The following is an 18,432-nucleotide window of genomic DNA, read 5'->3' on the forward strand; positions in this document are numbered from 1 at the left end:
TTCTGGACTCATAGCTGAGCCTGGAACCCCAGGTTTCGGCGGTGGTCAGGGGAGCATTCGCACAATTAAAACCTTTGTGCCAGTTGCGCCCGTACCTTGGAAAGTCTGACTTGGCCACGGTAGTCCATGCTCTTAAATTGCGCTGCCCAGTATTCTAGGTGTGGTCTGACCAAGGCAGAATAGAGGGGTAGCATGATTTCACTGAATCTAGAAACTATACTCCTATTTATGCAGGCCAGAGCCCCTTTGGCTTTTTTAGCCACCACGTCACATTGTTGGCTCATGTTTAACTTGTTGTCCATGAGGACTCCCAAGATATTTTTCACATGTACTGCTGTTGAGCCAGGCATCCCCCATTCTGTAACTTTGCATTTCATTTTTTCTGCCTAAGTGGAGTATCTTGCCTTTATCCCTGTTGAAGTTCATTTTGTTAGTTTTGGCCCATCTCTCTAATCTGTTAAGATCGTTTTGAATTCTGCTCCTGTCTTCTGGAGTATTGGCTATCCCTCCCAATTTGATATCTGCAAACTTGATGATCATGCCTTCTAACCCTTCATCTAAGTCAGTGGTTCTCAACCTGTGAGTCCTCAGATGTTTTGGCCTTCAACTCCCAGAAATCCTAACATCTGGTAAACTGGCTGGAATTTCTGGGAGTTGTAGGCCAAAACACCTGGGGACCCACAGGTTGAGAACCACTCATCTAAGTCATTAATAAAGATGTTGAACAGAACCAGGTCCAGGACGGAACCCTGTGGCACTCCACTCGTCACTTCCTCCCTTTTTCCTTTTACCTATAAAATATGTTGCTGGATTTGGTACCCGATACAGCCTCTAAAACAGTGGCCTTTAAATGGTCAGTGCTAGATGTTGAAATGTGTAGCCTTTTTTAATTTAGGAGATCAATCTTCTCTTTCCTGCAGTAATGATGTGAAAGAGTTAGTTATGGATGCTTTATGTTTATTTACGACTGGTTAACAATACTAAAGTATTATACTTTTAGCCTCTGAGACAATAATTTTTTTTCCGAATTTTTTTTTACAGTAGTCCTGGGTTTAAGTCCCCATTTTCTCAGTCTGAGAAAATTGTATTCAACTAGATAGCTGGGATTAGGAGGATTCTTTTTCTTAAGAACCACATTTTATTTTCATCATAGACATTTTCATTTGATGGGTAGAACAAACAGTAGATCTTAGAGCAGATCTGATTGATGATCTTAGTATGTTCAATGAATACTCTAGGAAGAATCCTTTTTTCTTCATTCATGTACTATAAACTTAAAATATATAATATAATAAACTATACTATAAAATGAACATGTTCTCACTCAGAAGATAATTTTGCTGTTTAATGCTGATTGGCATGTCATGAAGGGTTAAAAATGTCATGAAGGGTTAGTTCATAAGTTCCTCATCCTCTTAGAGAACTATGATTACATGAAAAGAATTACAATAAAATCCATGTGGTTGATAATGTTGTAATAACAAAATAATATGGGAAAGGATCTTTATAGTCTTTCTTCAGAAATAATACCTTCCAGTATATATTTTAGAAGAAGGATCTGGTGAAACCATCTCTGAATATTCCTTGCCTAAGAAAACCCTACAAAATTCATGGAGTTGCCATAAGATCTTGCTGACAAGATCTCACTACTACGCCAGGACCTCCCTGCCACAATTGATACAAGGAGAGAACTTGAGACTCCATGGCCACTTGCTGGGCCCACCCTCGACCGGTTCATCCCACTGGACGCAGAGGCTGTTGATAGGCTCATAGCTGCAGCTAGACCGACCACTTGCTCCCTTGATCCGTGTCCCTCCTGGTTGATAAAATCCTGCTTGGAGGGATTACGTGACCCTCTGTTGAAGATAATAAACAGCTCCCTTGAGCAAGGAGTCTTTCCAGAGGGTTTAAAAGAGGCGGTGGTCTCTCCCCTGCTGAAGAAACCAGATTTAGATCGTTCGGTTCCCTCCAGCTATCGCCCAGTTTCGAACCTCTCGTTCCTGGGCAAGGTGATTGAGAGGGCAGTAGCGGAGCAGTTGCAACAGTTCCTAGACAACACAGCTGGATTAGATCCCTTCCAGTCCAGTTTTCGTGCGGGGCATGGGACAGAGACTGTGCTGGTCTCCATCACGGATCATCTTCGATGCCAGCTTGATCAGGGCGGGTCGGTGCTACTCGTGTTATTGGACCTCACTGCAGCATTTGACACAGTCGATTATAATCTTTTGACCCACCACCTTGCCGTTGCTGGAGTCAGGGGGACAGCTTTAAATTGGCTGGCCTCCTTTCTTCACAACCGTGGACAGCGAGTGGAGAGGGGAGGCCTGGTCTCTGAAAGGTCCCCTTTACTTTGTGGGGTGCCTCAAGGGGCCATTCTCTCCCCTCTGTTGTTTAACATCTATATGCGACCACTTGCTCAGCTGGTTCGAGGTTTCGGACTCGAGTGCTACCAGTACGCTGATGACACTCAGCTTATGTTGAAGATGGAAGGCCGACCCGACTCTGTACCCGATAACTTTCATCAATGCCTCGAGGCTGTTACTGGATGGCTACATGCCAACAGGTTGAGGGTGAATCCAGCAAAGACGGAGATCTTATGGCTGGGTCAACCGGGCAGTGGGGATATCCAGTTGCCTACCCTGGATGGTGAAGCGCTTTGCCCGTCATCATTGGTAAAGAGTCTGGGAGTCCTTTTGGACCCTCTGCTGACGATGGAAGCCCAGGTCTCCGCCATTAGTAGAACCGCCTTCTTTCACCTGCGGCAGGCTAGACGGCTGGCCCCCTATCTGTCAAGGGACGACCTAGCTACAGTGATACAGGCCACGGTCATCTCAAGACTGAAGTACTGTAACACCCTCTATATTGGCCTTCCTTTGTCAGTGATCCGGAAGCTCAGGTTGGTACAAAATGCAGCTGCTCAACTTCTTGCGGGAGTCCCGATGAGATGTCATATAACACCAATCCTACTACAGCTGCACTGGTTACCAATTGAGCACCAGATCACTTTCAAAGTGATGGTGCTTACCTTTAAGGCCTTACATGGTCTAGGGCCAATGTACCTGAGGGACCGCCTCACCCCCTACCAACCCCAGAGATCCCTCCATTCGGAAGACCAAGATCTATTGGAAGTTCCCAGTTTTAAGACCTTGCGCCTAACAGCAATTAGATGTAGAGCTTTTACATCAGTGGCGCCATCACTCTGGAACACTCTGCCGCCTGAAGTTCGTGCCCTGTGGGACTTATCAGTCTTCCGCAGGGCATGTAAGACACACCTGTTTCGGCAGGCTTTTGATCTCCGCTATTGCTGTTTTTAAATTGCTTAGATTTTAGCCTTTCTTGTAAGCCGCCCCGAGCCCTAGGGGAGTGGTGGCATATAAGTTTAACAAATAAATAAATAAATAAGTCAGCAGGTGACATGAAGGCACATGTATACTGTTGTGGATGAGTCTCTGAGTAGTAGTAACAACAGAGAGTTGGAGAGTAGGCAGGCAGAAAGATCTACTCGGGAACAAGATCCCATAGAAGAGCAACAGCAGGAGAGGATTCAGCAAATACTTACTGAACCCACTGATGAAGAGTCTTTTGAAGGATTTGATGGAGATGCTGGGTTTGACAATGAAGCAATTTCTATGAGAAGTGCTGGGAGTGACACTGATGAGGTTGTGGATGAGATGGATTGGACAAAAGTAGCAGAAGTAGGTGAGGAGCCTACAAGTAGTGGCACATTCAGAAGATCTGTTGGGAATGAAACTTGGAGGAAAGATGATTTGTCTGCTGTTTGGGAGGATGTAAGTAGAAGCAAGAGAAGGGCCGCTTGGCAGGCAAGGCAAAGAGCAGCTCGGGCAGCACAACCGGCAGGTGAGCGTTGGGTGTTGTCTGATTCTAGTTTGGAGGAGAATGCAGAAGCAGCTGAGGGTGGGGCATTGGCTGATTGCAACTCAGAGGAAGGTTTGTAATAAAAGGAGGGCTGGTTGCAATAGGGACCTTACGACTGGCAAAGTGTATGCTGGGTTGCATGTTATGCTGGGTCGTGATTCCTGTGAGCCCTGTGATTTTTGAACTTTGTGGATTCTTTGGGATTTGCTACTGTTCTTGTTTTGGACCTCAGATCACTTCTGGACATCGTGTTCGCTCTTGTGCCCTGACTTTGGATTGGACATTGATGCTACTGCTGTATCCTGTTTTTGAATACTATTTTGCTGCTGTTAAGCATTTTTGATTCTTTTGAGCTGTTTTTTCATTAAACTATTGTTACTTTCTACTTGGGACTGACTTCGTGGTATCTGTACTTTGACATATACAGTTTCTATAAAGTCCATTTGTTATGTAGACCCCTCACTGTTCAGTGTTCCATTGCTGTATTTTTATGCAATTTAATTGAGTTCTTCCAAATCTATATATATAAAAGAGTGATGGCATCACGGCGACCCACAAAACAACAAAACTACAGGCCCCCCAACCTCGAAATTTGATGACACAACCCATCATCCACGGCTCTAGGTTGATACAACAAAAAGAAAAGAAAAATAAAGTCCTAATTACAGGGAGAGGAATAATTGCTTTTATCCAATTGCTGCCAGTTAGAAGGCTAAGCTCCTCCAACTTGGTATCCTAGCAACCCAATTAAAAAAAATAAAAAACACTAAAAATAATTAAAAACACTAAAAAAATTAATACAATAAAATACCATAATAACAAAAATAACTAAAAATTATACAAGAAAATAATAAAATATAATAAATAAAAAGATAACTTACAATAAAATTAATTTAAAAATACAAATAATGTCAAATAAAAATTACACAACAATTTTTAACCAATACCACCACCACTTTGCCACAGCAACGCGTGGCCGGGCACAGCTAGTATTTTCATAATTGTCTGGTGGAAAATAATGTATATGATTGCAGTCTGAAATGTTTACTGTCTTTAGAGGCGATAAGTTTAGAACCTGGTACAGATGAATTTGGGAAGATGGCTTTTAAAAAGTACATGTGCAGTGGGACTCTTGCTCTCTGTGTTTAGATGGTCAAAACCTTTGTGTATGCAAGAATTCATTGGAAATCACCTCTGAGGGTCAGATAGTAAAGATCTAGTTCAGTATGTCTATTAAAATACTTAGATCAAGCCTTGCTAGAACTAAATTAATACTGAATTGTGCAAATAAGCTAAGCTGACTTTCATTAACTGATGAACAGATATGTTGAAATTGTTATATACCTTTTTTGAGGATCAGGTTACTAAAACACTATTCCACATAATACTCTTTTCCATATGGATAGCATATTAAACTATGTCTTACATATTCTTCATTTCTGTCCTGAATTTAGTTTTGTAACTACTTTGTTTTTGATGTTTTAGGAGACAAAGATGGCAGCAAAGTGACCACAGTAGTAGCTACTCCTGGACAGGGTCCGGACAGGCCTCAGGAAGTTAGTTACACGGACACCAAAGTGATTGGAAATGGATCTTTTGGTGTTGTGTATCAAGCCAAACTCTGTGATTCGGGGGAGTTGGTTGCTATTAAGAAAGTTCTACAAGACAAGAGATTTAAGGTGAGAAAAACAAGTGTGTTCTTAAATTCTTCTGATTCATTTAAAAATGTATTTTTATTGGTACTCTAGTACTACAATTGTAATTTTATGTCAGATAGGATGAAAGGTAAAGTTCTGATTTTAGATTTTAAACTTTTCCTGTGACTCAGTACTTTACCAATTATGATAATTTATTAACCATAGGAAATAAAAATCTAATTTATTTTGTGATTTCATTTTTGTCATGAAAAGTTGATGCATTCAGACATATTAAGGCTTTACTTAGATACTTAGAAAAGTAGGCAAGTGCTAAATCATGGGTCTCATTTTTACTTCAGAAATTTCCTAAACAAAACTGCACCATAAGTGAGTGATGCAACTATTAATACATGTTTATTTACAGATAAGTGGTAATGCCATATGTAATTTTGAAGTTTAAAATTCTGTGTACTGTTTGTGATGCTTCATTTCTTTTTTTTCCTAAGGCAACATAGTTTTTTTTCCCTTATATTGACTACGTATATATGACGAATGAGAGATTGTTAGTATAATTGTTTACTTTCTGCCCATGAATCTCCTTGTCTGAATTAAAAGAATAGGATTTGTGCTTAGTCTGGAGGTCTCTCAAAATGATTGTTCTGGAGAATGTCAGCATCTATGCTAGGTCTACTGCATCTCAAGCAGCACACCCTTTCATAGCCACCATGATAACCATAGTCTCTCATAATGTGGCCTATTTCCAAATTACTGGTAGGCTATTCTCTCCAGAAGTAGTTCTCAATCTTTGGTTTTCCAGATGTTTTTGGCTTTGCCTCTCATAATCTATGACTATTAGTTGTGATGTCTGGGGCTTTTTGGAGTTAAAGTCTAGACACCTGGAGAATTAGAAATTCTTCTGGACTATTGTAATTTGTTTTCATTCCTGGACAGAAGATGAAAGTCTCGAAGGAGGGGATTTTACATCTCTTTGTAATGATAGGATCACATCCTAGAAGGTCTGTACTTTATAACTATTCCTCTCTGCAAGGGTGAGAACATTTTTACAGTAGTTTGCCCCAGAGGGTAACAGGTTTTAGTTGCTTCTGAGGATTTTTGCAACTACTCTGATTGGTGATACTATCAAAGCCCTGATGACTCGGTTGTACAGAGAAATGATATGAGCCATTGACAGGATTGCTCCTAAGTATCATCTTCTTCGTAGAGTTCATTCAGCAGTCTGTTATATATCTTAAAGTAAAGGTAAAGGTTTCCCCTGACATTAAGTCCAGTCGTGTCTGACCCTGAGGGTTGGTGCTCATCTCCATTTCTAAGCCGAAGAGCCAGCATTGTCCGTAGACACCTCCAAGGTCATGTGGCCAGTATGACTGCATGGAGTGCCATTACCTTCCCGCCGGAGCGGTACCTATTGATCTACTCACATTTGCATGTTTTTGAACTGCTAGGTTGGCAGAAGCTGGAGCTGACAGCAGGCGCTCACTCTGCTCCCTGGATTTGAGCCTGCGACCTTTTGGTCTGCAAGTTCAGCAGCTCAGCGCTTTAACACACTGTGCCACCAGGGGCTCCATGTTATATATTTTACATAATGGCAAAAAGGGCGGTAGAGATTGCAGGAGCATAGGTGGAAGAAACTCATCTTGAATCTCTTCAGATATAAAAGTTCATTATTAATTACAGTAGATTTCTCGTTATCCGGGATAAACGGGCGGGCCCATTCTTGAATAACCGAAACTGACAGATAGCGGGGAAGGTGCCTCGAGGGAAAGAGGCAGGCTCCGGAGGAAGTTTCAAGAAGTTCCAATGGAAGATTTCTCACCTTTGAGGAGCTCAAAGGCTCCCACCAGCTGTTCGGAGGTTGCGGACGGCAGGGCAGGCTCCATGCAGAAGAGGGCGCGGAGCTGCAAGGAGGCCCAAGAGGAAGCCGCCGCCATGCTCATGGCTGCCTTTGCTTCTCCCTCCGCTGCCTCTTCCTCCTTCGCATCTTCCAGCTGGAGGAAGAGGGAGAGAAAAGTCCTCCTCCCTCTCCCTCTCCTTCTCTCGAGCTGCGGCGGTGGCGGCTTCCTCTTGGGCCTCCTGTGTTAATTTAGTAGTTAGAAGGCTGATGACTCAGGTTACATATCATAAGGCCTTCAGAAGGAGACATGGTGAGATCCCAAATTACCATAAAGCTGAAAGATGTGGCCATAGTATATCTCATGGAATTGTCACACCGAGATTTGTAGACATGTGTTCTCCTAATGGTGTGATTTTTCTTTGTGATCTCTTTGAATCACACAAATGGATTATTCTGTGCAGATCACTATCTGGAATCTTCTAGAGCTCTAAAGATGCATTTTGTCGGAAGCCCTGCCCACCTTCTACCTGCCATACTCTCCTAAACCTCAGTTCTGTTTTATCCGCTGCTGCATCACCTAATAATCCTTTGGAGCTTCTTTTTCTTCAGCTTCATTTTTTCTAGAACTTCAGTTGTTCTTACTGGATGTTCTATCCTCAGTTTATCTTGGTGGTTATTTAGACTCTCTAATTAATCGGACTGTTTTGTTAGTTCCTCATATCTTCATATTAGATTTGATCTTGGATCATTCATCACCTCTTCTGTTACCTTCATAAACTTTCTTCATGAGACTTTCTTCTACCTTGACACTCCTGCAAAATCTGGAACTCATCATGAGTGATCCCACTCGTATCCATCTCATAGCCAAGGGTTCATTGGTTCTCATCTGCACTCTTGAGTTAGAGCAGCTGTGAAATAGGTGCCTTGCTCTTCTGAAGGCTAACCTTTGTTGTTTGCATGACAAGAGGATATTTGTCAGAGATGCCATTCAAGCTTAAGGGCATGTCACTGAACTAGGGTGATGACTACATTCTGTTATGGCATCTGTAGAGCTGCCATTTGATTGTGATGCTCACGTTCGTATTTGTCAAAGTCTAGACAATAGGACCCCATTGGATTCTACAAGGGGAAGACTGAGGCATGGCCCTGCTTCCTTCTATGGTTAGTAACTTGCTAGTCACCCATTTATGTGATTCAAAGAGGTAATCAAAAAGAAACATAGGTTGCTTACTTGTACCTGTGTTTCTTCGAGTGGCCATCTGTGAAATCACACAACACCTTGTCATGTCTTACTTTTCTTTAGATCCTTAGCTGTTGCTTCGGTAGCTGTGGAACTGAACCTTAGGAGGTGTGAGGGTGTGGCACACAGAGGGTAGGCAGGGCTTCTGCCAAAATCTATCTTTAGAGCTTTAGAAGATTTTGGATGGTTCCCTGCAGATGTTCAGGATAATACATTTATGTGATTTTTCAGATGACCTCTCAAAGAAACACAATTAAACTTGTCCTTATAACCTGTGTGATTGATTTTCCTGTTTTTAATTCTTTCTTCCTTTCTTTTACTTTGGATGTTTTATTAAATTGCTTGCTTTTGTGTTTTGTATTTCACCAAACTTTAATATAATGAAAAGTAGAATGTTTAAAATATAAGTAAATTAACAAGCAATTCCAAGGGAAAAAATGTGTTCGTGATGTGCTCATGTAAATATTTCTTGAGAAGAACTCCAATAGAACTAGGCACAAAAGAGTCACATGCCATTGCTTGCTTTAGGCTTGACTCTCACACAGAAGTTTCTCAGGCAGTTTGCAACTTTTTGGTGTGAGGAGTATCTGGAGAAAGCAGTGTGACATAACTATCTTGTGCTCAGTCCTTTTGGTGTTGCTTAAAGACAATTTTCTGAAGCAGTGGGAGGTTGTTTAGGCATGCAGAAAAGATGATCTGGTTTAATGTGCACTTATAGGAAAATGAATAGTTAAGTTGGGATGGAGGGCGGTTAATGCCAGATTTATTGAGGAGAAAAAGATGACTTGGTTTATGACTATTTGCTGTGTATAAAATTCTGCTTTGCCAATATTTTTCTGTATTTTTATTTTTGCATTTTTTATGCCTTGGGTCCTTTACATTGGTTGGCCTGCTCTGGTATGTTGGTAGGCAAGTGAGAGATAGAATGTGCCTGTACTTACAAACCTCTCCCTGCAACAAAAGTAATGAGGGATTAATTGGTCATAAATAATAAAGAGTTCTTGTTTGAGTGTGAGGTGCAAAACACTAAAGAGTAGGTGACACAAAGAGCTGATAGAAGGGATTGCATTTGACCGATTAATATGTTTAGGCTGAGAGGAAGTATGTTGAAATTTACCAACCAAAGCATCATCTTCCAGCTCCTCATATAGTCCTCATATAGTCCAGTTGTTGTAGCACTTAGTTATTATACATGTTTTAAAGAAATTACAAAACAAGAAATTTTAGTTTATATCTTTTGTGCCCCACTCGTTTCTTCAATTTAAGTGTGATCACTTTAATTTAAGTCATTTTATTCAAATGAAGCCAATCAATATTATGTTATTTTTCTTATGCATTCTGTTTCTTCCTCATGGTGTCTGTGAAATTAGCACATGTGGTAGTAATTGCACCTGAGCATTACTCTCGGAACCTTTTAACAGCTGTTAGAGGTACTTTGGCTGCAGCCCCGCCTTCCTCCCAGGAAGCATATATTGCAGAGATGGGGCTGTAGCCTTAGTTCCTTTTTTTTCCGCCGCCTCACAGCAGCTTTCTAGGAACCTCTCAGTTAGATTCTTGACATTGGACTGTTTATTTGACTATTCTACTAATTCTATAACGTACTTTGGCTTGACTTGGACTTCTCTACACTATTCTACCTTCTGACTCCCTGACTTCGGATTTGGTATGGCTTCTTCTATTTCAAAGAACTGTGTGGCCTGTGGCTGTAAGCTGCCTGAGGCAGACGGCCATGATAAATGTATTGTATGTTTGGGGGAGGCTCATGGAGCAAAGAATTGTTACACCACAAGCCCGTAAAAGCAGGGAGAAAGCGCTAAAAGCTCTTCTCTTGGAGAGAGCTCTCTTCCCAGCCCTATTTACAAGCGGCTCCCGAACGCCATGGCAGGGTAAGCCGGCTGAACTTACTTCCTCGCTGGCAGCCTCGCCGGTTCCACTCCTCCTGCTCTCCCTACTCCCCAGAAGACCTCCGTTGCTGCAGCTGAGAGCTGCAAGGGGAAGAAGCGTGCACCTGAGGCACGCAGCGCAGCCATGGCCACAGTGCTGATGTCGCCAGAAGGGATACGGCCGCTGGCTCCGCCCACCATGTCTGGGCAAGAGCATGGAGGCAAGGCACGCATTATGCCACCGACGCAGGCCTCGCCAGCTCCGGTCATGGGTGTGGCCCTGCTCCCCGAGGTGGAGACAGCCCACCCGCCGGGAGAAGAGCTACTGCCGCCCACTCTCCCTGCGGGGATGGGAGAAAGCCGCGGGGAGAGGAAAAAAGCGGCTGAGCCCACTGCTGGGCAGCCTGCTTCTGGAGAGGCCAGTGTAAGGAGTACTATGTCTCCGTTTCTCACTGCCTCCCAAACTATGGATCCTCCTCGTGAGGAAGGGGTATTTTCTCCGCAGCCAAGTGCTGCCTCTTTTCTTTCACATACTCCATTAAGCCGTAGCCATAGCTAAGGCTTTTTTCCATCACCTCCACAGAGGCAAACACTGAGCACTGTCCCTACGGAGTGGAGTAGACCATTTATTCCCCGGGCAGATTATGTTCATCACTCTCCAGGAGGAAGGGCTTATTTTTTCGGGTCCATATTGGTCCAAGACCAACAGATGCCTCAACCAACCTCAATCCCAATACAAGCAAATCCTGTTGCACAATCTGCGCATCAAGGCTTCAGCACTTGAAGAAGAAAGCCAAGGGCAAGGAAAGAGTGAGGATGAAGAAAGGAATGAGCAGCTCCGGAGTGATAAGGAGGAATTGGGGAGAATTAAAAAAAGATTCAGCGAAAAATCACCAGAGAATATTATAAATTTGTTAGCTTCATACAAGGACGCAAAAGAGGGAGGAGTAGAAACTAATCAAGATGATGATGGTACAAAAGCTTAAAATATATTCTAATAACGTGAACGGTTTTAATTCACCGAATAAAAGAAAGAAAATTTGGCACCACATAAAAAAGAATAATTATAACATTATTTGTTTACAAGAAACTCATGTTACACAAAAGCACGTGGCACATTTAACGCAAAATAGCTTAGGCAAAACATATTTCGCCTCAGGCCCGGAAAAAAAAGGGGGGTAGTAACATATATAAGCGATAAGTTCTCATCGAATATGGCGTTCAAAGATCAGGAAGGGAGAATTTTAGGTACAATGATCAAAATAGGGAATAGACGAATACTAGTATGTAACATATACGCGCCGAATGGTTGCAAAACGGAATTCGCTAACAATTTACATCAAAAGATTCTAGAGCAAGAGTATGAAGACTTAATATTGTTGGGAGATTTCAGCGGGGTCTTGGATGTTGACATAGACAAATCAAATCAGAAAGGGACAGGTGGAAAGATGGGACGTGGAAAATTACCGCCAAGTTTCATACAGTTGAAGGAGGATTTAGGATTATTAGACATCTGGAGGCACAGAAACGGTAGGGAAAGGGATTATACGTTCCTCTCACATAGACATTCGACCTGGTCGCGGATCGATATGATCTGGGGGACAAAATTGATAACATTGCAAGCAACTGTCATTAAGATCTTACCTAGGCTGTATTCCAATCATGCACCTATGGAAATTTCAATAGAGAACGAAAAGAACACAAATAGAGAATACAGATGGAGGCTTAATGATTTGTTGATAAAAGACCCTTCAGAACAAGAGAGATACAGGGGACTACTGAGGGAATATTTCCAACTAAATAGAGAAGAAGATACGGACATAGCCTCCATATGGGAGGCGAGTAAAGCGTATATAAGAGGACATTTTATTCAACAGAGTATAAGAAAAAACAAAGACAAAAGAGTAAAACAGAAATGGATATGGTAGCAAGCTTAGAAGAAAAATTAAAGATAAACTCAAAAGATAAAGAGGTTATTTTTAAATTGGATGCTCTAAAAAGATGTGTAGACGAACAAAACTTGGAAGAAATAGGAAAGAAATTGACATACGTAAGACAACAAAACTTTGAGAACGCAAACAAGGTAGGAAAATGGCTAGCGTGGAAGGTGAACAAAAGAAAACAGTCACAATGCATTGATAAAATTCAAGATGAAGACATCACATACTTAGATAGGAAAGGAATAGAAAATCAATTTGTGAATTACTACAAGAATCTATATTCAGAAGACAATATCCCAAAGGAGAGGGTAGTTCAATATTTAGGAGAGCAAGATATAAAAAAACTAACAGAAACTCAAAGAGAAGTCTTAAACAAAAAAATAAAATTAGAAGAAATGGAGAGGGCAATAAAAAGATTAAAAACTAATAAAGCACCAGGCCCAGACGGCCTAACAACTGCATATTATAAAACTTTTCAAGACATGTTAAGCATACCTTTACAAAAGGTTATGAACAGAATTTTAGAAGGAGAAAAGGTTCCACAAACATGGGAGAACGCCAATATAGTACTAATACTAAAAAAAACCCCACAGACAATGCTAAAGTTTCAAATTACAGACCAATTTCATTGTTAAATGTAGACTATAAAATTTTTACTAGCATCTTAGCAGAAAGGTTAAAAAAGGTATTGGCTGAGAGAATTAATGAAGATCAATGTGGCTTCCTACCTGGAAGACAACAAAAAGAAAACATAAGAATTTTATTGAACGCAATTGAGTATTACGAAAAGAACAGACAAAAAGAAATGGCCTTCCTATTCCTAGATGCTGAAAAAGCATTTGACAGTGTAAACTGGTTCTGCATGTTTGAAATTCTTTCCAAAATGGATATAGGACACTACTTTCAAAATGCAATAAGAAACATCTACACCAAACAAAGGGCAAGAATTATTATAAATGGGCAGTTGTCGGACACTTTAGAAATAAAGAAAGGGACAAGGCAGGGGTGTCCCCTCTCATCTTTATTATTTATATTAACATTAGATATACTGCTGGAAACAATAAGGAAAAACAGTGTTGAAAGGACTAAGCACTAAAAATAATAGTTATAAGACACGTGCATATGCGGATGACATCGTCTGCATCATAGAGGAACCTATAGACAAGATTAAGAGGTGGCTCGAAGTAATTGAGAAGTTTGGGGAGATAGCAGGTATAAAGATAAACAGAAGTAAAACCAAAATTCTGACAAAGAGCATCTCACAATCACATAAAGAGGAGCTACAACAGAAAACAGGAATTGAGATAGTAAAAAAAGTAAAATATTTAGGGATTGAACTAACAGCAAGTGATGTTCAATTACAAAAAAATAATTATAGCAAAAAATGGAAAGAACTGAAAAAGAAAATGGCAAGATGTGGGATGCTCTACATCTTTCTCTATTAGGAAAAAATAGCTGTTATAAAAATGAAGATTCTAGCGGAAATACTATTTCTATTTAGGAACCTACCCATTCTAAATAACAAACTTTTTTTGAAGGAATGGCAGAGAGAGATTAATAAATTCATCTGGGGAAGAAAGCAAGCGAGGATAAAGTTTCAATACATGAAAGATGGCATCCAGAGAGGAGGGTTGGGCGTTCCCGACATTCAGCTGTATTACGACGCTGCTGCATTGGAATGGGTAAAAGAGTGGGCTAATTTACGGTAGGCTAGGATATTGGCATTAGAAGGTCAGGACTTATACAAAGGATGGCATGCATACTTATGGAAAAGAAAAGGTCACAAAGAGAAATTTTAACAACCATTATCTGAGGAAAGCATTATTAGCAACATGGGAGAAATATAAACACAAATTTTATAGGAAAACACCATTATGGCTCTCTCCCTTAGAGTCAGAACATATGAGAGAGATCCCTAGGGAAAGATGGCTAACTTACAAACAAATGGTAAAAATAGATAATCAGGGAACAGTGTTAAAATCATACGAGGAGGTCAAACATATAGAACCATCTATAACCTGGCTAAACTTTTGGCAGATCAGGGAAGGTTTTAAAATAGATAGTCAAATAGGATTTGAAAGGAACGAAACAGTATGGGACAAGATTTTAAATCTTGAAAAGTAATTAAAATTCTATATCAACAGTTGCTGATATGGGAAACAGAAGAGGTTCATGTAAAAGAAAACATGATAACATGGGCAAAAGGGTTCGGACATACTATAAGGTTTGAGGAATGGGAAAGATGCTGGCAAAAGAGACTAAAATACACATATTCAATATCGTTAAAGGAAAGTTGGTACAACTTTCTGACAAAGCTGACAAAAATTAACAAGGGCAAGAGTGGGGAAGAGTGTTGGAAATGTAAAAAAGAGAAGGGAGATTTATTCCATATGTGGTGGGGGTGCAAGAAAATAAAAAGCTTCTGGAGAACAATACAGAAAGAAATGGAGATTATATTACAAATAAAACTTGCACTAAAACTGAAATATTTTCTACTAGGGTTAACAGACTTTTTCATGAACGCAAATAATGAAAAACTGTTCATATTCATGATAAGCGCCGCCAGAATCATGATCGCAAAATTCTGGAAAACAACGGAGATACCCTCGCTAGAACAATGGATGTTGAAATTAATGGACATACGAAATATGGATACATTAACGCAGATAATCTCAAAAAGAATGTATGCGAGAACAGACTGGGATAAATTAAATAGATATTTCAAGGAAAAAAGAGACTTGGAAATATAGAGGAAAATATTGTGTAAGAGCAGTTAGTCTTGGGTTCGAAGAATATCGTTCGGGAAAGAAAGGGGAAAAGTAAGAAGCAACCGCAGAGCAGGGGAACTGGAAGACCACATGCAGGGGAGGGAGGGTCGCGGGGTAGTGGTAACTGTTGTTGAGGCTGTTTATTTTAGGTTTTTGGTTTTTGGCATGTGTGTGTGTGTGTGTGTGTGTATTCACATGCGGCTCTCTTCTTTTTATTGTATCACTATAATTATAAATAAATGATTTAAAAAAAAGGCTTCAGCACTGCTATTGTTCCGGCTTTAGGAGCTGATATTCCATCACATTCTGCATCAGAATCTGACTCTGACGAAGGAAAGGAGGATGTGCAAGCAGTGGAACTCCCAGTGGAGCCAGAGACATCAAGTTTTATAACCCTGATGTCACGCCTGTCTAGGGCACTGGAATTGCCTGTCACTGAGGCAAATCAGCCCCTGGCATGCCATCTTTTCCCAGCAGAAGAGCAGCGTCAAGCAGCTCATTCAGCTACAGCTTTGCCTGCAGTACCATATTTATTGCGGCTTGCAACTGCACAAGACATTGCCCCATCACTGATAGGCACAGTTCCACGAAGGAGTGATGCCTTGTATAAGATAGACCTAACTTATTCTCAATGGGTTGCAAAGCTGCCTAGAGCTAATTCGGTAGTCACTAAGGTAATGCAGAACAAACGTTCAGCGAAGACCCATTTGACACCCTCGGATAAAGAGGGCAGGAAATTGGAAGCAGTAGGCAAGAAAGTACACTTAGGGGCAGGATTGTCAACACGTTTTGCACATTATGGAGCCTACATGGCAGCCTACCAGGACTATCTATGGCAAAAGATAGCCCCTTACTTTGAGGCTTTGCCACAGGACAAACGTGCTCTTGCTAAAGTTATCCAGCAAGAGGGTCTGGCCTTAGCCAAATCACAGAAGGAAATGGCAAAAGACACAGCAGAGGGAGCAAGCAGAAAGTTTGCAGCTGCGACTGTTATCCGCAGACATGCTTGGCTACGGGCCTCCACACTATCTGAAGAAGGCAAGCTTCTAGCAGAGGACCTACAAGGGTCTCTTTGATCCGGAGACAGATGCAAAGCTTAAGGAGGCCCAGGAGGTTCGCCAGGCGGCGAACAAATATGGTTTTCCTCCAGCGTCCCGCTATCGGGGCAAATCATATCCAACTGCCTCTTATACTAGGAAGCAGTATGACACCATTAGCAAACCCCTTCCACAAACCTCTCAGACAACTTACACTCGGCCAGCGGCACCATCTAGGCCCCGCTCGCAGGGTAAGGGGAAATATCAACCAAAGGGGAAGCGGCGCTTTTAGCACTGCTTGTTCCCATTGCTCAATTCCTTTAGCACGGCACACGGGTGATCACGTCCCTTCTCTTTCTCCATTGTGTTCCCTTCCTGGGACACAACATGGAGATCACAAAACACTTCCTGTTAAATTTGGAACCTGACTGGCAGAATTCGCTTCAGTTTGGAAATCAATAACTACGGACAAGTGGGTCCTAGAAATTGTAAGTTTTGGTTATTCAATTGAATTTTTTCATGAGACGGAAATAGGCTCTGTGAAGACCACCCCGTCCTCAAAGGTCTTGCAGGACGAGATAATTACTTTGTTGGAGAATGGGGCAATTGTTCCCCTCCACCCATCCTTCTATTCTCATGCTTTCTTTTCAAAATACTTTTTAGTTCCAAAAAAAGATGGTGGTCAGAGGCCAGTATTGGACCTCAGAGGCCTTAATTACTTTATTCATTCTCGTAAATTTAGAATGTTGACACTTGCAGCCATTCTTCCACTTCTGCCAGACGGGGCGTGGTTTGTGTCAATAGACCTGAAGGACGCATACTTCCACATTGCGATAGCCCCTCACCATCAGAAATACTTAGCATTTAAGGTGGCACAGCAGGCTTTTTGTTTTAGGGTGCTTCCATTTGGGATTTCTACCGCACCAAGGGTTTTTACTAAATGTATGGCCGTGGTGGCGGCACACCTCCGCCTTCAGGGCATCACCGTCTATACTTACATAGATGATTGGCTATTGGTTGCACACTCCAGAGAGGCTTTGCTACGGGATCTAGACTATACACTATCCCTTCTCAATGATCTCGGGTTGGTAGTCAATCAAAAGAAATCACATCTTGTTCCTGTGCAGAGAATACGATTCATCGGAGCAGAGCTGGCTTCCATCACCAGTATGGCATATCTGCCGGAAGATCGCTTCCGATCCCTACGAACAGCGTTGCTCCGTCTCGTGCACAATGTGGCGCCAAAGGCCAAAGATGTGCAGTCAGCCCTGAGACACATGGCTTCGACAACATCTGTAACACCATATGCACGTCTGAGAATGAGGCCTCTACAAGCCTGGTTTCTCAAGGTGTTCAATCCTATGCTCCACAGTTCACATATTTGTCTGTCTCTTCCGTCGCATGTCCGCCAATCACTCCAGTGATGGTTGTCTCGGACGAATGTATGCAAGGGCATTCCATTCAGGCATTGCGAACCAACTACAGTGGTGTGGTACATCAACAAACAAGGAGGCACATGCTCCCGCTCCCTCCTGAACCTCACCCTGCAGATATGGGAATGGTGTTTGCTGAACCATATCCATCTGGTAGCCATTCATGTTCCTGGTCAAGAGAACAAGATAGCAGATAATCTCAGCAGGGGAGACAGTACCACCTACGAATGGTCTCTGTCACCAACAGAAGCAGCTTCTCTTTTCCAGAGGTTGGGCAATCCCCAAATAGATCAATTTGCAACAGCAGAGAACGCAAAATGCAAATTTTTCTGTGCAAGACAAGAACCCAACCAGCAGATGGGGTGTCTCGGGGATGCATTCCTTTTCAGATGGACATGGCCCGTGCTATATGCATTCCCACCGATTCCTCTCATAGCCAAGGTAGTGGCAAAGCTCTACCGTGACCAGGCAGATTGCATAATTTTGACTCCATGGTGGCCAAGGCAGCCTTGGTTCTCACTTCTTCACACAATGGCACGGGGTCAAAACTATCCCCTCCCGCACCGCCCGGACCTTCTTACGGCTCACCAAGGCTGCCTGCGCCATCCGGACATCAAGCAGCTCAATCTCACAGCTTGGCGGATCCGGCCCAACCACTTTCACGAGCAGTGAAAGACATACTGTGTGCTGCGCGCAGGCCATCAACGAAATGATCATATTCCTACAAATGGAACAAGTTTGCCAAATTTGCATGGCAGCAGAATGT

At 42.0% G+C, this 18,432-nt stretch overlaps 1 protein-coding gene across 2 annotated transcripts in view; it reads left to right on the forward strand.

The window, feature by feature from the left end:
- Positions 1 to 18,432, forward strand: part of gsk3b (glycogen synthase kinase 3 beta) — a 127,511-nt gene that overhangs the window by 30,426 nt on the left and 78,653 nt on the right. For both annotated transcript variants that reach the window (NM_001414812.1, XM_003226784.4), the window contains 1 exon segment: positions 5,362 to 5,555. In NM_001414812.1, coding sequence (NP_001401741.1) covers positions 5,362 to 5,555 — 194 coding nt within the window.

This window comes from Anolis carolinensis, chromosome 2 (genome assembly GCF_035594765.1).
Source record: "Anolis carolinensis isolate JA03-04 chromosome 2, rAnoCar3.1.pri, whole genome shotgun sequence".
NCBI classification, from domain to species: domain Eukaryota; kingdom Metazoa; phylum Chordata; class Lepidosauria; order Squamata; family Dactyloidae; genus Anolis; species Anolis carolinensis.